Source organism: Acipenser ruthenus, chromosome 27 (assembly GCF_902713425.1).
Source record: "Acipenser ruthenus chromosome 27, fAciRut3.2 maternal haplotype, whole genome shotgun sequence".
Classification (NCBI taxonomy): Eukaryota; Metazoa; Chordata; class Actinopteri; order Acipenseriformes; family Acipenseridae; genus Acipenser; species Acipenser ruthenus.
In genome coordinates this window covers 5,928,594-5,950,122 of record NC_081215.1, presented here as the reverse complement: position 1 = coordinate 5,950,122, position 21,529 = coordinate 5,928,594, and the positions used below count along the sequence as shown (strand labels likewise).

General features: G+C 40.7%; 1 protein-coding gene across 8 annotated transcripts in view; it reads left to right on the top strand.

Moving 5' to 3' along the window:
• Positions 1-21,529, top strand: part of LOC117432285 (ephrin type-B receptor 2-like) — a 116,022-nt gene that overhangs the window by 87,623 nt on the left and 6,870 nt on the right. Inside the window, exons 5-12 of one of the 8 annotated variants that reach the window (XR_004548770.3) lie at positions 642-977; positions 11,927-11,965; positions 15,554-15,678; positions 15,856-16,018; positions 17,997-18,105; positions 18,683-18,770; positions 19,919-20,032; positions 20,588-20,609. Coding sequence is in view for 6 of the 8 variants with exons in the window: in XM_059002152.1 (XP_058858135.1) it covers positions 642-977; positions 11,927-11,965; positions 15,554-15,678; positions 15,856-16,018; positions 17,997-18,105; positions 18,703-18,770; positions 19,910-20,032; positions 20,588-20,835 (1,211 nt within the window). In the remaining 2 variants the exon portion in view is untranslated. Of the gene's footprint in view, positions 1-641; positions 978-11,926; positions 11,966-15,553; positions 15,679-15,855; positions 16,019-17,996; positions 18,106-18,682; positions 18,771-19,909; positions 20,033-20,587; positions 20,836-21,529 lie in introns of those variants that run through there. The other 7 variants (XR_004548771.3, XM_059002155.1, XM_059002153.1 and 4 more) reach the window with 7 other exon arrangements.

Here is a 21,529-nt window from a genome sequence, read left to right as displayed (position 1 = left end):
TGCGTTTCAAATCCATGGTAATGTGAAGCACGGTAACAGGCAAGCTGGTTCTTAGAGTATCGTCATGTCTCTGTGAACGCTGGATGCACGTACACGAATTTCAGGCTTACTTGAGGAGTAACTGGTGCTTCATTTGCCATTAGCTAAATCCAAGAAGAAAAAGAGGGATTGCGAACGCTAAACTTGTGATCATTGCATCTTTGAAGCACCCTGTCAGCAAGCAGAGTGAGGCAATGTTGGAAAGAGACAGTCCACATTGCATAACACAGTCACTTTTTCTAGGGTTGCAAACTGCTGCCTAATGCTCTTCTTCCATCCACCACTGGGTTAAAAGTTATTTAAAATAAGTCCAACATCCAACTGGTTTGATAAATTGAGACTTTCTCAGCACCACAATTGTTGCTCCCTGTTACCCACTTGGAAAATAAACATATCAAAAACATATACTGAATATATTAGGAAAATATATTTAGAAATGTCTTTAAAAGAATATTCAGTATAATTCAGACACATATTCTAAAGCATTCCAAATCTATTTAAAAACGTATGGAGATATATTTTAAAACATATTATAATATATTCCACAATACAAAGCGTTCTGATTTGTGTGTGTGTGTGTTTTTCCTCCTATCGTTTCGCAGCAATCCCCTCAGCTCCACAGAATGTCATCTCCAGCGTGAACGAGACCTCCCTGATGTTGGAGTGGAACCCCCCACGGGAGGCAGGGGGCCGCGAGGATGTGGTCTTCAACATCATCTGTAAGAGCTGTGGGGCGGGCCGGGGATCCTGCACGCGTTGTGGGGACAACGTGCAGTTCGTACCTCGGCAACTGGGCCTCACAGAGCCTCGGGTCTACATCAGCGACCTGCTGTCCCACACCCAGTACACCTTCGAGATCCAGGCAGTCAACGGGGTGTCTGACCAGAGCCCCTACTCACCGCAGTTCTCCGCAGTCAACATCACCACCAACCAGGCCGGTGAGTCACCAAGAGGGCAGGCCTAGGGAGGAGGGAAGGACAAGAGTGGTCAGTCTTCAAAATGGCCGCAAATAAATATATTAGGGTCTTTTTAAAAGTGAAGGTTCACTATGAAGTGTGTTTTCGGTTGCAACATTTTTAGTTGTATGAATCTTCAAAATATAGATATTTCATCTATGGTAAAAGCCTAATGTGGGCCTTCCAGTAGAGTTGTGTAGCGTTTTCACTAGCTCCAGTACTTTATTTCTGACTCTAGGTTGAAGTTTTCATCCAGAAAATCAGTTATGTTAAAGTCCATTGTAATATTTAGTACTAACAGAAATGTTAGTAAAAAGGGGACAATTTGTAGAATTTTCAAATGTAAACACCATGACATAATTATAACGCAGAATACAAAAGGGATCCAAGCTTTTTACTCTAAAGTGTAATTTACAGTTTGTGGTTGACCATACATAATGGTGAGCAGAGTTCCAGAGTAGGAGTCAGGCGCATACAAAAGAAGAGATGTGCAGCTCATTTTGATAAGCATTTTGATTAGCTTCATTTGTCTCCGTGTTGGTGATGAACTAGACGAATAAAGCACGGGAGAGCTTGCTCGCCCCCTCCATCCAAACACTGTGCCAGTGTGCAGGGGGATCAGGGAGCATGTTATCCTCTATTGTGGGAGGCAGCACCAGCAGACCTCCTTGCCCTTTCAGCATGGTCTTTCTTTCACACGTCTGTTTCCCCTGCATTTGTGCTCCCGAGTTTTGAAACAGCCCCTGCGCGCACTGATGGCTCATAAAGCCCATTCTGAGGAGTCCATTCACAAGAGCCGCAGGAGGGGGAGGGGATGCTTAATTGGTGCCCGATTACAGTTTGGACAGTCTTTCATTCTTTTCTTCCACTCTCCCCCTCTTCCTGACTGAGTCCCTGGCTCTCCTCATTATCCCTGGCAGCTGTGAAAATCTGATTCTCTGGGAATATGGGGGGGGGGGGGGGGGATAAAACACCTGACAAGTAATTGAGGATTTTGAACTGCTTCTGTTTTTCTGAATGTGTTTATATAGTAACCAGATTAACAAAGTTCAAATACTAGATACAATACATAGTGTACCACACTGTATAACAAACCTCTGTGTTTGAGATGTATTGCACAGGGGGGATGGTTACGCGTTTCGACTCAGGTCACAAGTGAAATGTGTTTAGTACAATTGGCAGCCTCTTCCTGTAAGATGCACAGGGCTGAATGGCAGGCAGGGGGTACAGGTCAGGGCTGAAGGGCACTGTCTCGCACGCAAAGCTGTTAGGAAAAGCTCTCCTGATACATGCCAGCCCCTGCATCGCCACTGGTCCTCGACTTCTATGCTAAATTAAAGCAGAGAAAAATAAATGCACATCCATTATACTGTATACAACAAGAAGGGTTGGCCCCTCCCTATGAGAATGTGGTGCAAATGCCACCCAATATTATGATGATGGATATGGAACGATGCTAAGAGATGGAGACGGGAGAAGGGAAGGTGTATGTGGAAAGTCATTTTTTAAAACACGACCACTATAACAGCATTTTTATGTAAAAACATGACGGAATAGACTGTACTGGCAATTGTAATGCTATTTTTAAGATCATTTAAAAAGATAAGCAATGGGTTGAGGGAAAAGTAAAGGAACTAGAGTATATTTTGTTAATACACTCGTATAAACACACAGAAGCCCTTTTGAGGCGATGACAGGTGAAGCAGATAACAGATAATACCTGTACAGCATAGCGCTCACACAACTTGAGTGCAATACATGGAGCAGGTCCAGGCTACTCCTCTACAATACCTTGTTATGGTTCAAACTACGGGTCTAGGCTTGCCTAGAGACCAGCTACTGTAGTAAGCCACGGAAATTTCCTCGTTAAAATATGATTTTTTTTGTAATACTTTGTCAGGGTTCACAAGCAGGTTGTTTACAGTTTCCTGCTTTCCTGCTCCCTATTACCCCCAATCCCCCCCCCTTTCCAAAAATAGCTCCCACTTTGTTTATTCGGGCCTGTTAAGCCAGACTGAGGCCTCGTTTTCCTCAGTCAGCCCTTGAACAGCAACAAAACAATGAACCAAACAGCCTAGGACTGGGACTTGGGAAAGTGTAAGGCCCTGCTTTGCCTCAGCTATTTGCCTGTCAGTTTGGATTACAGAATGACAGCCCCTGGCGCAAGACTGCGAGAGTGGGGACTCAAAGGGCAGTATTCCCCTCACACCTGCCTTCATCTCTGGGCTTGACCCCAAACACAGGGCTGTAAATAAGTTCTGCGGAGAAGGAGGGAGAGGGGGTTGAGGCCCCATTGTGTTTTGTGTGAAAGCAGAAGGTTATGTAAACAGATTGTCACTCTGAATTAGTTGATACTCTTTTTCTCCCCTATTTTTAATCAGAAATGTATTTGCATTGTAGTCTTTATTGGAATGTGCTATTAGAACAGAAAAAATACCACAAAACAAATCCAAACTGTTGCATTGTTGTTGTTTTCATTGTGTTTTTATTCATCAGCCAGCTGTTTTCCTTCTTTTCCTGCAAAAAGGATTCTCACACTAGAGGTTCTCAAGTGAGCAGTCCGTTTGCATTTTTTTTTTGTACTGGCCTCTCCCACTATTTCCCATTTTTGGCAATAAAACCAAGCCTGTTTTAAGATGTGCTACAATGGAGTTAAACAGATCCCAGAGTGGGCTTTTACAGTTCAAATTGGTAAATGGACAAGGGTGTATAAGATGGAAGTTGTTTCAGCTGTAATGGAACTACCATAGGGTATATTACCAGAAATTAACTGCCACGTTCTTAAAATGTGGGCGTGTAAAGGATATGATACATATGGAAGAAATAAGAATTTGGCAAAAGACAATTTGATTTCTGCAAATATACACTATGATAGCTGAATTAAAGGTGAAACAACTCATACAGTATTTCATATTTGGCTGTCACTTGTTATTATGTTTAGTCAAAAAACAGTAATAATCCTTTGAAATAAAAAGTATATTTACAAACAATTATGTATCTATAGCTGCGACCAGCATGATATGATGATAGCGCACATAATCACATTATGATAGCGTGGTTCAAATGATATGTCAGTTCAGACTATGTGGGTCAGATCAGTGAAAATCTACTGTATGTGATTGTATTCACTTCTGGTGATGAACAGTAAGATATATTTATTAAAGAGCAAGTACATTTTATATTTAGTGGTCTCCTGATCACTCATGGGCCCATATGTATAAAACTTACCGTCTCTTTTATCATGCCAGTAATAGTGTTTAACATGACAGTATTTCATCGGGTGATGCATAAACGCCATTTACTGTTAAAAAAAAACATCACTCATCACAACGTTAGAATAACATGCCCTTAAAGACTAATTTTCTCATTGACATATTATTCATCTGATTCATAAATCTGCATTGTGCCGTTAATTGACCCTCACCAGCATCATAATTAACACGTGTCTCAGACCGGGCAGAGAATGAGATGTGTCTTAATGGTATAATTTCCTAGCATGGTTTCTGTGCTTAGGAATATGTATTTAAGCCTATAGCTATAATAAACAAAATTAAATACATTTGTTTGATAATCCAATAATTACGTAATTTATTTGTAACGCGTACATTAAATTGCATTGTTAACTCGTCTCAACAGGATAGGCTACTTACAAGTTGGAAAACACAATTCAAGTTTGTAGCCTATTCATTGTCTAAGTGGGGAAAATGTCAGGCTTCGGTGTGCTTGTGTGGGTTGTGTATCAAGATATATTGGAAGATAATCCTCCCAGAAAGACCCCGCAGATTTGAGCTGCGACTTGACCCTCTGAATTACTCAGATGATGTGAGCAGGTATCAATTTAGCAGGAGCACAATTACTCACCTTTAGGGAGAACAAGAACATTAAAAACAAAAACACACACACTATTTTTTGTTCCTATATGGATCACTGTCTGTGCACAGAAAGCTAGTACTGCACTTAACATATTTTTCAGAAGGTTATATTTTATAAATCCCGCAACACCTGTGCGTGTTTACTTGCTGATGCTCCAGTGCCTTCTGCTTTCTTGTGCGCTGGAAAGGAAACGTGTGCTAACATTGGAGGATCATGAACTGTGATAAAAATTACATTTCAGGTCGTTACAGTTCTTTTTCAGGAAGGCATGTGCATATATAAGCTATATAAAAATATCATACTTTTTTAAATCAAAAATCGTACACTGCCCATAACCTCTCACTCACGTCCAGCACCTGTGTGTAATGTATTCATATTTTTTTTAAAACCTGACGTCTCGATATTTTGGACAACTTGTCTGCCTCCAACGTGACGGTGTAAACAGACAGTGTATGCCATCGACATCTTAAGTAGAGAACACAGCTTATTTGCATACCTCCGACAACTGGTTAGATACAATCTCTCGGTAACAATCCTTGACAGCAAATCACATCTAAACCCATTACTGGCCTGTAAAATAACCAGGCAGTTATTTTATAAATGGCCGGAAATTACTGCTATATTTTATGCATTTAGGCCAGGGTGTTTGCATCCATTCTGAGTGTTCCTTATTGCAATTACTATGTTAATGATAGACAAGTAGAACTGAAGAGCAGCTTCTGAACGCAAATTATCAAAAATAATTATAGAGATAGATAGATAGAAATATGTTTATTTCTAATTGCAATTAGAAATAAACTAAATAAATGATTGTAGTTGAGTCTTGTACTAGGGGATGCACCAGTGACATAAAATACTTAAAATGTTTGTCAGTACCCCAAAGTTACATGTTTTTTAAAAGCTATATTTAGACTGAGGGTAACCCATATTAACCTTATAAAGGGGTAGCCTAATATTTCCCCTTTAAGCAAAAAACATTCCAGTCCCTCGTTATTCCAACTAAACAGTCGTTTAGGCTCTGTTAATAAGGCTTCCAGGCATCCCCTAAAGCCTAATTTACTCTGCTTGTGTGAGGTGTAGATTTGATGATTAATTACACTGCGCGCCTGCAGGAAGGTGGAGAGGTGAGTCAAAGCCTGCATGCTCCCAGTCGGTTAGGGAAAGCGCATGTGTTTAAACATGCTTTGTTAAAGGGGAATTGTCTTTGTTTAATCAGGTGTTTTCTTTAGTATGTACTCCAAAATGTTGTAATTCAACATCAAAAAGCTGGCTATGCACAACCACATTTCCTTTATTTGTAATAAAAATACAATCTACTTTTAATACCCTTTTTTAATATGGTTTCTTAGTGACTTACTGCAGACGAAACTGACGCTCTGATTGGCTACAATATCCTCTGCAGTCCGTAATATGTAAAAGTGTATTAAACAGACAAGAAGTAATGTATTACATGGGCTTTGGGGTTCTTAGAATAGTGAATAGGTAATATCTGTGTGTAGGTCCAAACAGGATAGTGAGATGTTACTGCAGGAGTGTTTCTGCATGATTGTGTGTGTGAGTGTTATTAATTACTCATTGTTAGTGAACTCCAGTTCTCAGGGATGGCTTTATCTGCTTCCATATCAGGTGCTGGAGGGTGATTTATGGTTTAATTATCTAATAAATTGCTACAGCACGATGTTACAGCTGTGTCCCAGCGAGCGTTGGAGGGCAGGGAGGTGTATTCATTGTTTACTTGTAGTCAGGCCTTTCCTCTGTCAGTGTGTAATACATATTTGTAATCCTATACGTTTTTTGGAGACATTTTATCATTGTAGTGTGACCTGGAGGCTCGCTCGGGTTCTTTTCCTTTCCAAATCACGGCCCAACACACAGAATTGGAATTTTAAGCGCTGAAGCGCATTTAAATATACAAAATAAATAAAACAAACAAACACCTAGCTCCTTCGGAGCACTGGCTAAACATTAGTCAAGAACCTACTCTAACGACGCCAGACAGCTAAGCTGTTTACCGGCTGAAACAAAAACACCGTTTTTTTTTGTTTGTTTTGTTTTAGTTGAACACAAACATAACAAAAAGGTTTCACACAGTACATTTTGTATTTTACGGTTGAAAACACCATCAACTGGGCCCTCCACACAGCAGCAGCCCTGAGCAGAGTGACTGCTTTCTTTAAATACCCTGCACCTGGCTCTAATTTACAATATTAAACAATAAAACAATTAAATTAGGGCTTTTCAGCCCATGTCCTTCTGGGAGGTGTAGTCCTGTGTTCTCCCCGGACTATGCTTTCTTACACTAGTAAACACCCTTTTGGATAAAGTTTGTTTTTTAATTCTAGATTTCCTGGACTACATTTGCAGAAAAATATGGGCTTTAATATAGCACATATACTACTCCAGACATTGGTAGGGTTATTCAGAGATTTGCATGTTAACTCTCAGTATTTGTAAATTCACAAATCTGGATTGAAATTAAATCGAACACCCCTCACTTGCCGTTTTAATTCAAAGCAGGTGTCAGGTGAATGGTAACATGCAAATATCCAACTGTACAGTCTGTGTTGGATCCTGATTATCCATTCTCTATACTGTGCCTGCCCTATATCCCATCCTCTGAGCATCAATGTGGTGCATCACCACAGACACTAATACAGATCTGGCAATGACTCACTCACACTGGAACCTGGAGTCTTTACTCATGCATCTCGGAATATCCCATAACTCGGAATATCCCTTCATTCAGAACAGTATGCAAATTGTTATATAGACAGGTTATACAAATGGACACTGCTTAAGTGTGGCGGCATTATTTGAAGTTTCTCTAAGCCATGAGTAAACTGTATTAAAATATTCATATATTTATTTTCTTGAATGTTAACCATTTTATTTATTTTACCACTATCAGCAGTCACAAACGTATGAAACCTCTGTTGAATAAAACACACGTGATGCAACTAATTTGCACGTTTGATTTTAAAAAACTATTCGTGACTAAAGCAGCAAATTAGAACAGTTTACAGAGAACTAAAATAAATCATATCTTGGTAAAAGGAGTCAAATGTTTCGACTATGTACAGTGCGTCATTCCAGATGGTGGGAGGGAACAAATACGTTTCAAACAATTAGTGGTGCTAAGAGCAGGTCGGCTTTATGACAGAGCTGTGGGGAAGGTCATTTATATATAATTAAGCACCACCTCTGGAGAGGTGTAAAATACGGAGTCGCTTCAGAATGGGACCCATAGTACCTTCAGTAGTAAGGCCACCACCTAACGTTTTGTTGCCCTGCTGACTGGTATCAAACCCTGTTCTCCACAGTAAGTGTAACCCAGTATGCACAAAGGTTTTTGATAGAAGTGCTCACCAGAGCTGTGCCTAGGGCCTTTAGAAGCTGAGAGCGTTTCATTGAAAAGGGGAGTTAGCGCTTCTATGTCATAAACCTAGCAGACTATGCAGTGCTTTGTGGGAAATCAAGATCCAAAAATGAACTGTGACTGTCTGAATAATTTCTGGTGCTGCTGTAAATTGGTAGCTGCTTCTCTCTTTCTCCTCGTCACACCCTTCGGAAATAGTTTTTATAAATAATGGAGGGTTCTTGGTGCTGCGCTGAGTTTTCTGTCTGCGGTGATACACAAATGGAACCGCTGCCATTAGACAGCAAGTGAAGCATGTGGAGCCACATTAACCTGGTATCTCTTCACACCAAAGACAAGATAAAACAATAACTAGTAACAAACCATTAAACTGCCCCTTCCTGCAACTGAGCTGTTTTGTTTTTTGAACTGTAGTTTTGTACTGTTTTTTTTTTTTTTTCAAACATTAAATGTGCCTTTGCGTCCAGTGGTTAAAGAAAGGGGCTTGTAACCAGGAGATCCCCAGTTCAAATCCCACCTCAGCCACTGACTCATTGTGTGATCCTGAGCAAGTCACTTAACCTCCTTGTGCTCCGTCTTTCGGGTGAGACTTAACTGTAAGTGACTCTGCTGATGCATAGTTCACACACCCTAGTCTCTGTAAGTCGCCTTGGATAAAGGCGTCTGCTAAATAAACAAATAATAATAATAATAATAAAATAGGGCCCACAAAGTTAGAATTCTGTGCTGCACATATGAAAGGTGGGACTCTGTTAACTGTAACACAGGAAGTGAATAGGTTGAGGAAATCAAACTCCATTGAACGTATAGTGTTTTGTTTGGAAGGACAATTTTCAGACAGGACACTGTTTAACTGCATAAAACTGCTGAAGCATATAACAGTGGCGTGAAAAATCAATGCAAATTGTTCTTTCTGGTTTTCTACCTTTACATAATTGTATTCCACTCTATGCATAATTGCATTTGCCTCAGTGCCCATAGTCTTGTGGGAAGATAAATGGCCTTCACCTGATAGTGAAAATAAATCCTGGAAAAGCACGAACAATAAGGGTCTTATCGAGCTGATCTGTAAGAAATGTATTTTTATAGTTTTGCTTGTTCTATATTCTTAAAGCACATCAATGAAGGTATTGCACAGCTAAGCGTTTTCTGGCAGATATATTTTTCATGATTCCAGCCTAAAAATTAAAATCCAATATCCAATCCCCCCATCTTTATTTCCCCGCTTGCTGAAAAGTGTTGATTCTGCTGAACTGAAAAGCAGTTATAGAGCTCTAATAATTAAAGAGATTAAAGCCCAATAAAGACTCAGTATCTGCCCTTATGAAAGTCTGCCTCACTGATAGTGTTGAGAAATCAAGCTTCTTTCCTGTGAAGAGGCGCGACACTGTTATCTTACCCAAGCAAACAATCTCCCATTGGTTTTTGTTCCATTTCAATTCAGATTTGAAGGATTTCTGCAAGATTTTGTCGCTTGGTTCTTAGGGGGATTGTCCCAAACACTTTTATATAACTCGTCAGCTGTGCAAACTGGTCAGTAACTTCCCAAACATGAAAAGCAGGGCAAGTTTCAATATCCAATCACAATGTGGTGGAATCCTGCAATGTAACTGGGGAACTATGTACTGCAGGGTATATTGAGAATAGCAGTGGTTTCTGGAACTGTGGTCAGTTTGGAGTGTAACGCTGTAACTGCTTTCAGTTAACATTCGAAACTATAAAAACACTCACTAGTGGTACATTTAGAAAAACTAAAAAGAAACGTTGTACATTTCAACAGCAAATGTTTGACTATAAGTCTTCTCAGTAAAGACATTGAAAAAGTTTATTTGAGTATTTCTAGCTTTCCACTTCAAAATGATTGAATAACAACATTGAAGACTCTGGTCTGTACATTATCTGTGATTATGAAGTGACTAGGACTGATCTTGTTATTCTTTAAGTGCAAAAAGTGCTAATTATTCTGTTTTGCACAGTTAACAAGTCTAGACAGAAAGGACATTTGACTTTCACTTTGTATTATATAATAATTATTACTTTCAATAGTGAATTTTACTTATTAACCATACATACCACCATGGATAATCTGATATCAACTTGAAAACTCTAGCACCCCTTCTCTCCCTTTCCACTCACTGCCTTCTCCCCCTCCTCTCCCTCCTTCAACCTCTGTGCCCTCTACCCCCTTTCCCTCTCACTTTTCACCCCTCTTCCTCTCATCTATTTTCCTTTCCCCTCTTTCCCCTCCCCCTTTTTCCATCACCCCCTGTCCATGTTTACCTCTCATCCTTTCCTTCTGCACTATGTCCTCTCCCTCCCCTCTCTCTTCCTTGCTCCTCTACTTCTCTTTCTTTTCCATCTCGCCCTTCCTGTCCCTGGGCTCTGTGGGTAACCTGAGCCCACAGATCAGGGCTTGTGCCTAGCACTCAGAGCTGTCTTCATTTCCAGCGCTTAAAGACCTGCTGTGTCTCACTTGATAAGCTCATTTAATGAAGTTGCCTATTGTGTCCGAGAGATCCTCAGGAAAAATCAATAGACTCCTGGGCTGAGCTCAACAGCAGGCTGGAGGAGCTTGGATGGAGATATAAATGTGCTAGTTCAGATTCTTCGATCTGTTTTCAGACAGGTTTTGTTTCTGTGTTCTGTTGCTCTTGAAATGTTCCTGGCCCCCCCATACCCCCAGCCTATACTCCTAATGTTTCTCCTGCCCAGCATTTTGCATGCTGGAAACCTATATACAGCAAATTGTCTGCGTATTTGCTGTGTTTTAGGGTTGAAGTATCTGCTTTCCTTCAGCTGCTCAAACCCACTGCCTTCCACACTGCAGCCCAGTACTAACCACTGAGCTACTCAAACCCTCTACCTGCCACACTGCTGCGCAGCACATTCTCTACATTAGTCCTTTTTTACTTTGTGTTGTCATAGAAACATATTCCATCCTTGTGCCGCATAACCACTTAGCACAGCTTCCCACAGTACTCTTCCTCTATTGTAAGAAACTAGTTCCAGTAAAGAATGCCATAATTTCCGGTTACTGTTGAAGCAGGAACCATAGCTTATTGATAACCTAGCACTTCTTTGACTTGTTGTATAACCAATTTATTGAACAAAGGAAATACACCAGTAATGCTACAGAACTATTAACAAATAAGGAGCACCTTAAGAGGTGTTTAGGGTTTATAAAAACAAAAACAAAAAAAAAGGATTTGTCCGCATCACAAAACCACCACAATTTGGCTTTAGTCTCTGCTTGAGGGAGGCTCTGGACTGAATGGCAGGCCGGGGCTGTTCAGGTCTGATTGAGATCTGGCCTGACAACAGTATCATTGCTCCTTGTGACCACTAAATTCAAATTCTGAATCTTCAGGTCAAACGGTTAACAGTAACACTGTAAATGAACCAACTAGTTTTGTAACATTTTCCAGTTTTATTTTACTTCGACAAAAATGGCGCCAAACTGTTGCTGGGTAAAGTGAATGTCTCTGTATGTTGGTTCACAAACCTGTAGAATGTCATGTTTGCGCCCCCTGTGCTTTTTCGTGTTGATTCCTAGTGGCTGCTATTCATTCTCTTTCTTTGTTTTTGTTTTGTTGCCTTGTTTTCTCGCCGTCACCAACCAAATCCCTCTGCTTGTCCTTCCTGTGACTCATCCCTCCCCCTCTCGCCTCCATCATCCAATCAGAGCGCAAGGAACACTCCAATGAAATGTGGACTGAAAGAGGTCAGTTAAAAGCATGCATAGGGGTTAGGGGCTTACTACAGATGTAGATATTTTATCCTGAGCTGATATACCTTAATCGCTACATCTTCCCTTTCAAGTTTTGAGTAATGTCTTCATTGGTGTTATGCTGATAAACATATTAGCTGCAACATTTGTATACTTGACTTATAGATTACCCTCAGAATTTATGATTGAGTGAAGTTATGGGAGAACACCATTTTTATAATGAACTCATTTTTTTTGTGTCGTCTGTTTATGACTTGGTTTGAAAACCATTTGTTTTTGTTAAGGGTAAGTGTTGCATTGCGTACTGCTCCTGTCTCTTATGCTGTACATATCAATGTATTATTTATTTTTTTTCAGAGATTGTTTTGATATTTCCTAACATATTTCCACAGGAAAGCATATCCCCAAAAAATATTCCTCTTTGATTGCAAGGTAATTGCAGTATCATAAAATCTCTGCAACTCCAAGCTCTTGCAAATAATTATTTGATTTGTTTTTTTTCTAATATTTGACCTTGTTTGTCAACCAAATTTGAAATGCTCAATTTGAAAGTCGTTTCATAGTTTCAACCCACTAAAGATCAATGAATGATCTCTGTCGCTGCTGTCAAGCAAATCACCTCTGGTCACCCCTACCGAACCTAAGCGGGTGTTACCAAGCTCTTGAACCCTGGAATCCTGGAGCGCAATGAAGTGAACTACCATTAGTTTTTCCTCCCTAACCCAGTGGGAGCACTGAACCCATACAGCGCACCCTTTGGGAACCCAGCCAAGATCAGCAACTCATCATGTGCAAGATTCGAACCACACCTACCAGCCACTGGGAGCCCTTTCCTGCAAAAACAATATGCTGATTAGGATATGTGAATGAAAATATCAAGACAATCATGATTATTTTTCTTACTCTTTCCTTCTCTTTGATATACTTTTCTTTTTTCTTAATGGTGCCGTACACCAGTCACCACTGCAGAAAAACATTTTTGAAGAACAATTGGTAGACAGACACATTTCGGGTGCCACGGCACTAGTGGGAAGTCTTGGCTATTTAGAAGAGGGGAAATCTCTTTTCTAAAAATCTGGAGGGTGGTGTATAATTACACTGTATTGTGGACAGATCTGTTTTTTATTAAACCCTTGACTTGCAGCTCTGAAATGAATTGGAACTTGTTGAAGCACGTATCACATATGTTATAATATAGAAATTAGACTGTAGCACACCCCTGCTTCCCGGTCTAACTGTCTGTAAGTAGTGACGTCATTAACAGTATTTCTGGAATTTCTACAGGCATGACAACTGCCGTTAGAGACATGGAAAAATGCTCTGAGGGGAATCTTAACAAATTATCGCGTGAGTTTTACACCAAAAGTTCCACTGACAAACTTGTTGGTAGTGCAGTGAATCCTGAACTAAACGTTCACCAAAGAGACTGAACAGGTGTCAGTTTGAAGAGCAAGCTTGTAAGCTCTGAAATATCTCAGTTAACTAAGATGTTCTTCTCGTTATTCGCTTTGCTTATCCTTTTTTGTTTCAGTCATCACTGCCTGGTTAAAGTAATTGTAGATACCAAAATAATTCCAAAACACTACACATGTATTTGAATTTGAATTTTCAAATCTGATTTCTGGTGCCACTTTAGGTTAAAGGAAGCTCACCGTTTCTATGTCTTGCCTCATTCTTGAATTATCTGTTTGTACTGTACTTGTGTTTCCTAGGTCAGTTCACCTCAGCAGTGTCTTCTGAGGAAAAGCATGTTACTGGCTGAAAGCATGTCAGTCAATAGGGGTTACTGACTAAGGAAAGAAGCCAGTGAAGGAGTGGGGACAATTTCACTTTCCATGTGAAATGACCCAGGAAGTACAAGACAGTCTAAAAATACATGTTTGCTATAGCATTGGCTTCTTTCAAAACTGCAGATTTGAGACTTATAAAATAAACCGATTTGCATGGTTGAGAAATGTTATGGGACTGTTTTGTTAGCTACAATTACTTTAAAATTCAGAAGTCTTCTGAGAGAGGTGGAGATGAATGGTTACAATCTGATGTACCTGGTGAACTGAGAGAGAAGACATGGGGGGGGTGCTTGAAAAAAGTCACTAGGGTGTGATGAATAAAACTGAAAATTATACAAAGTGAATCTGCACAAGAAGATGATGACATTAGCAAAGATAACTGCTATTTCAGACCCTGCACATTGCTCTTTAAGGCTGCATATTCAAAGTGCCCATCACTGGTATTGATGAAAGACACTGTTATGCGGGTTTCTGGCTGATAATAGCCGTTGACCATGTGGTTCCAGTGGCAGTGCAAACAGATTTAACTGTACTGTGGTTAAAAAGGGTTTAATAAAAAGTGTTCCTTATAGTTTAACCCCATACACGTTGTGCATGCTGAAGAATAAATGAGTATAGAACAGTCACTGCCTCTCAATTCAGTGTTAGCTGTCTTCCATGTCGCTTTCCCTGTGTTTTTTTTCTCCTCAATACTGTATAGTGTCAGTGGCAAATGCAGTCTGTTTGTGAATGGTCTTCTCCCTTGGAACTTCTTAATAACAAGCAAAACAGCTTCTTCAGGGCTGTTTATTACTGCAGTCTTGTCAGTTTCTCTGGAAAGTAAAGGCAATGGAATTTAAAGGGATTTATGCAAACTTACTAAGCTACTTAGTGATTAAGTATTTTAGTTTTTGTTGAAAGTATACATTCATTACAGGGCCATTTTCACCACGGTTTAAATTGCGATAATAAGTCTGTTTCATGAATAAAATAAATATTCATGAAACTGTTCGTTTATTGAAGATGCCAACACCAGTCTAGAACAGTTTAATGAATATCAAACAGTTTTATTCATAAAAACAGAATTTAAATTAAATTCTTTAAATTGTTGTAGTCATTAAAAACAGACTTCTGAAGTATGCCTCTAATGCCCTCAAAACTAACCAAGAATCGCGAGGTGTCATACTGACTGCCAATCAGTTTCTTGTATACAAACCAGTCACATTTGTCTGGTCTTTTCAACTTCAACTTCAACATTTGTCATTGATTGGTACTCTTACTAGCAGTGGATCTGGAACACTTATTCTAGTGTTCCTGATATGGCAGCACACTTTCTGTCTGGTACTCCTATGGACCATGTATCAATAGATTTCCAGCAGGCTTTATGGATAGTGTTGGTAGGTCAAAATATGAAATAGCATTCTATTCTACAGTAGCTACCCAGGTGCTACCATTGCTCCATAGCCCAGAACTGTTGCCTTCTCGTCGCACTGCTGTCGATTCTGAAAACAAGGGAGTTAAGGGCAGTCAACATTTTAGATGTTTGTAATGTATAAGTGTACAGAAAGATTAATTAACCAATTACCACAGTATTGCTGTTTTGAACATAAATTACAAAATAGCTTTTGTACTTTTCTCTCTCTCTCCTACCTCTGTCTTCCATCCTTCCTCCTCTTCGTCTACCCTTCCCCCTACTCCTTTTATTTATTATGACTATATTTTCTTCACCCCCTTTCATGTACCGGTATATGCTATCATCTCCCCCTTCCCCCTCCTTAACTCTTTCTGTCTCTATAACCCCTTCCCTCTCCAGCCCCCTCGGCAGTGTCCATCATGCACCAGGTCAGTCGCTCAGTGGACAGCATCACACTCTCGTGGTCTCAGCCCGACCAGCCAAATGGAGTCATCCTGGATTACGAGCTTCAGTACTATGAGAAGGTAAGCCCGTTGCCCATCAGTGCTGCTCAGCTGTAGTGGGGAATTGCTGCGGTGAGTGAATATAATGGCTTACTGTGCCCCTTCAATTGCTGGTGAATTTATGCATGCTTTAGTTTGTTCTTCTCTTTCTGGGATGTCTCTTCACCTGTCAGTAACGGTCCTCTCTGTGTCCCACAGGAGCAGAGTGAGTACAACTCGTCGGCGATCAAGAGTCAGACCAACACTGTGGTCATCCGAGGGCTCAAGCCCGGCACTATCTATGTGTTCCAGGTCCGAGCGCGCACAGTGGCAGGCTTCGGGCGCTACAGCGGAAAGATGTACTTCCAGACCATGACTGAAGGTGAGGAGATATGGGGGCAGCTGGAGATGGATTCAATTAGTAGAATACGATCTAAACAACTGATTACTATGCAGCTCAGGTTCATAACTTGCCTGATCATTGTCAGGATTATTCAGTGATTATAACAAGTTAAGATATAAGTAGAAAAAATGAATATCAAGGATGAACTCACTTAAAATGTTCTAAATATACCGCTTGGTCTCAGATCTACTCCCACTCTGTAACTGAGTTTCTTACATAAATCCGGCATCTGTTCCTATTGTGTTGCTCAGCTATCAAACACCCGAGTTGGCCAAGGCTGATTCACAAACCTGACCTGTACTCTCCGGAGCTGTGGCCTTCAAAGGCATTAAATATATCCTTCAAATGGTGCGCACTAACCGTGTCCTCCAGGGCAATAACTGCTTGCTCTGTATCGCTGTTCCCCTGCCTGCTGCCTAGGCAAGGAGAAAAATCATTTCCTTCTGCCTGCCAAAAATGAGCGAGCTCACGCACGGCCCATATGCTCTGCGTCTTCGGGTTTGAAAAGGCAGGCAGAACCTTCCATCAGCCCTGAGAGATCCCTGCCTGCTCCTGATTATCAATGACCTAATAATCACAGGCTGCTACCACTGCTCTCCTTAGCACTTACATGAACAGACCGACGTTAGGGTGGGAAAATCTGGCCATTCTGCCTACTTGTAGTTTTCAACTTGTGTAATTTAATACTAATCAGTGAAGCACAATCTTTCTGCAGTTTTAAGTATAAATGCTCCGGTAAACATAGATAATAATCACAGAAATCATACTTTGACGTCCCTTTAAAAACGACCATTTCAGAAATATCATCATCTCCAGCATTTTGAAACTGTTAAAAATTGAATCAAAATTATAATTTCTAGTAAAAAATATACCTTTAAGTATAGTGCAGTAATTGAAGAAGACATACTAGGGGCAATTTCTTTTTATTTTTGCTTGTAGTGTATTGATCTCAAAACACAGTCAAAACTTCATTGACAGCGTAAAATGGGAGTTTGCTATGGGTCTGTGGAACCAAGTTTTTTAGTGTTACCCTTTTTCAAACTCAATTGGGCTACACTGCTTGACTCTCAGTTCATTAGCTCTTGCAACAGGATATGGACTGACATCTGGGAGGAAGTGATTATCTGTTTGATATTATTATTATTATTTGTTTACTTAGCAGACACCTTTATCCAAAGCAACAAAGTAGTAGCTTGAATTGATATCTATGGGAACGTTTGAGTTTGTGAGAGAAGGTTAATCAGAATATCGCTTAATGCTCTTTCTGACTTGCCATACTTGTTATTGAGGAGATTAAAAAAAAAAATACTGAATAGCAGTCTACAGATATCAACTAGGAATGAAGGATGTGTGTTTAATAATAAAACTAGCATGTCAAAGAATATCATACTTATTGAAACTGCCCTTAGTTGACCTTTATGTCACTTCCAAGCAGACGATAAAATGGATGTCCTTTTCAAGGTATAGTATGTCACAGAAATACAAGACTATAGTCCAGTTGTTATGTTCAATTTTTCTACATCTTCATATTAAAGACACCAGTACTCTATCACCCTGTAAGCCCAGTAGGGAATGCTCCTGCTAATTTATATTTTCAAGCTTTGCTAACTAAATGGTAATTAACAGACGCTATATAAGATTTCCCTGGAAAAAAAACCTAATGGGCTGATGTTGAGCTTATAAAGTAATAACATTTGTTTAAAATTGTAAAAACATGAGATTCAGTTTTTTTCAAAACTGTCTCATTTGTGAATTGAGTGTTTGTGAAATGTTATTGCAGTACTTCATAATGCAGGCAGGCAGGAACCATGAGAGATTCCCCTCACAGGTCTGCTAGGAAAAAAGAGCTTACCTCAGGCCTGGACTGACCCTGTTCCCAATTCTGTAGACTTCCAGAAGTGTGGGACTGAGTTGAGAGCTGCTGCAATATAACATGGCGCTGTGTGCTTATTTTCAGAGGAGTATAAGACCAGCCTGCAGGAGAAGCTTCCTCTCATCATCGGCTCTGCGGCCGCCGGCGTCGTCTTTCTCATCGCAGTGGTGGTCATCGTCATCGTCTGCAACCGGTGAGTCATTCTGTAACACCCTCCACAGCAAGCCCTATGCGTCAAGCCAGCTGTGAAAACTCTGGCTGTTCTTGTTAATACGTATCGTTTAGTGATGATAAGCTATACAAATAACGTGAGGGTCAGCCATAATCGGTTTGCTCAGGGAAACACAAATCACGTTCAATTTGATTGAAAATATTTAGAAAAGTCTTCAAAAAGATATATTGATATATCTTTCATTCACACATAATATAGCTAGTCCTATGATGTAAAGGAAGTGTTTTGGCCTTACAGCCTTTACCTCAGGTTTTGTGACCAGCCTGCCTGGTTTTTAGCTCAGTATAATTGGTGGGAGAGTGCACTGTGGTCCCAGGCCTGGTGTTAGTATGCTAGGCCTCCACAGCCAGTTAAGCCACATTTCTGAGTAGCAATCAGTCTCCATGTGCCAGCCCCTGTTAAGATTGTAGCACGTTGACAGTAATATGCTGTAATAGTTTGTATGTGCACCCAAGAGAAGGGGCTCAGTATGTGTGGGAATGTGTTCCTCTATCAGGGTTTCTTGTTGCTTGTTTACCAATCTGGTGGAATTTTATAGCTCTTTGTGTTTGCGCCCAGGAGGAGGGGCTTCGAGAGAACAGACTCGGAGTACACTGACAAACTGCAGCACTACACCAGCGGCCACAGTGAGTACCGTAAATTCCTCTGTCTGCCTGTCTCCATCTTTGCAAGTCTGCCTGCTTGCCTTTGCATCTGTCTGCCTACTTGCCTTTCTGTCTGTTTGCCTGCATGTCTGTCTGTCTCTGTATGCCTGTCTACCTACCTGCCTGCCTGCTTCCCTGTCTCTCTCTCATTATGCCTGCCTACGTGCCTGTTTATCTGTCTTTGTTTGCCTACCTGCCTCTCTGCCTGTCTCTGGCAGAGGGGCAGAGAGGCAGGTATCTGTCTGTCTGTACGTCTGCCTGTCTGTCTCCATCTTTCTCTGGCTGTCTGGCCGCCTGGCCATCTGTCTTTAAGTGTGAAGCTGAACCTGGCAGTAATATACTGCAGCTGGAGGCCAAGCTCCCCGTCTTTTGCTATTCACTCAGCGTGAGGACAGCACTTTTCTTCCTTCTCGCCTGGAGAAATTTGATGCTGTGACACATTTCTACAGAGACTTATTTTGGTTCCCCCCGGCTTATCAATTTAGACAGTTTTGACATGGTTTAATCAATAGTATCAGATTGCTGTAAATGCTGTATTTATGAAACTCAGATCTACAGGAGGGCAGTGAAGGTGAACCCAGCTGGACAGGGGCCATTAACAGCTACTGATATAATCTCAGTCGCCTCCCACACTATAATATGGCAGACATTCTGAGTGAGCCGGTAGGCAAACGAGTTAGGGCTCTGGAACCGAGAAATAAGCTTTAGAGATGCCTGGCTAGTTGAGTGTCAATTCAATCTGTCTTATTTCAATTAATATGATACCCTTAAACCCCACTAGACCACAATGCACTTCAGTCCCTCAGCTCTAACCATTATGCCAGCCCTCTTCCTAGCCCCTCAGCTCTAACCACTATGCCAGCCCTCTTCCTAGCCCCTCAGCTCTAACCACTATGCCAGCCCTCTTCCTAGCCCCTCAGCTCTAACCACTAGCCCACACTGTCTCCAAGTCCCTCAGCTCCAACAACTAGGCTACACTGCCAGCAAGTGGCTCAGCTCTAACCACCAGAAAGTTGTATGGGAAGGTCACATTTTAATGAATTAAACAACGGCGGTATTTAGACCCACCGCCGTTTTAGAATAATTGAATAGACCCCTTTATGTTTTCCTTTCTTTCCAAGTGACTCCAGGAATGAAGATCTATATCGATCCGTTTACATATGAGGATCCCAACGAGGCGGTGAGGGAGTTTGCCAAGGAAATCGACATCTCCAGCGTGAAGATCGAGCAGGTCATTGGAGCAGGTAACTGTGGCCGCTGAGGTGTCTCCATATTTACATGCATACATGATGCCTTTATCCAAATCATGTATTTTATGCATTTGTTTTTACAATTGCATATTGCTAAACCAGATAAATAAAACCATTAAATAAATAAATATGATTTATAAAGACTACTACTTTGTCGCCTTGGATAAAGGCATCTGCCAAATAAATGAATAATAATAATAATAATAATAATAATAATAATAATAATAATAATAATAATAATAACCGTGAGCTACCATGTAATTGCAATGAAAATCTTTAGGTTCTAAAATTCTAAACAAACATGTTTCCAGGTACAAAAAAATGAAACTAATGCATTTGGTCCCTATTCACGTACACAAAGTAGACCTACAATTGACCTGTGCAATTGACCTACATCACAGCATAGAAATATCTGCATATATCGAATTATTATAAAAACAAGAAAGAACCAAAAGATGTTCAACTTAAGTTAAGGTCTGGTGCTAACAGGAGAAAGGGAAAGGGATTTTGAAGCTTCTTTAAGGCACTTACCTGTCCGTCCCCTTCCAGGTGAGTTCGGAGAGGTATGCAGTGGCCACCTCAAGCTGCCAGGGAAGCGGGAGATCTTCGTAGCCATCAAGACCCTCAAGTCGGGCTACACGGAGAAACAGAGGCGGGACTTCCTGAGCGAGGCCAGCATCATGGGCCAGTTTGATCATCCCAACGTCATCCACCTGGAGGGGGTGGTCACCAAGAGCAGTCCAGTCATGATTATCACAGAGTTCATGGAGAACGGCTCCCTGGACTCATTTCTGAGGGTAAGAGAGAGACAATTGCTCAATTAAACACATACACAGCTGACGGCTGGTTTCACAGACCCTGATTAGCACTCATTTTGGATGACCTAATGTTACCTTAGTATGTCAGCTTATTGTCATGTATTTCAGATTTGCATTAAAGGCTTGTTGGTTACAACTTCTAATCCTTTTTAAAATACCTACAAAGTGATTGTAGTGGCCTACTGTACACTGACTGTAACCTAGTTTTAATTTTATTTTGAACTCACATTGGGCTGTAATCTCAAACCTGTTTTTCTAAACCAAATTAAAGTACATATCAAAGTATGCTCCTAAAAGGTATGTACACAACTGTCATTTGCTGGACACTTGGGATGCAATGCACATCACACAAACACACACTGGTCTTCAGATTGCTATGGCAGTTTATACCTCTCTGGTTGTCACAAACCCCTGCTTTTTAACTACTGTGCCACTATATAGACTTGCTAAAATCCTTAGGAGGTCCATCTTCCACAGAAACGACAGGAGGCAGCTAAGCTCCCAGCAATTGCAATTTTCCATGCAAGTTGCTTTATTTTCCCAAAAAAAAAACAATTCAAGAACCTGCTGTGCTCCTAAGCTGAGGAAAGAAGACATGCAGTGAAAGGGAGATTGATCGGTATAAACCTAAACAAAAGACAAAAGAGAGCGAGAAAACAGGGAGGGGACAAGA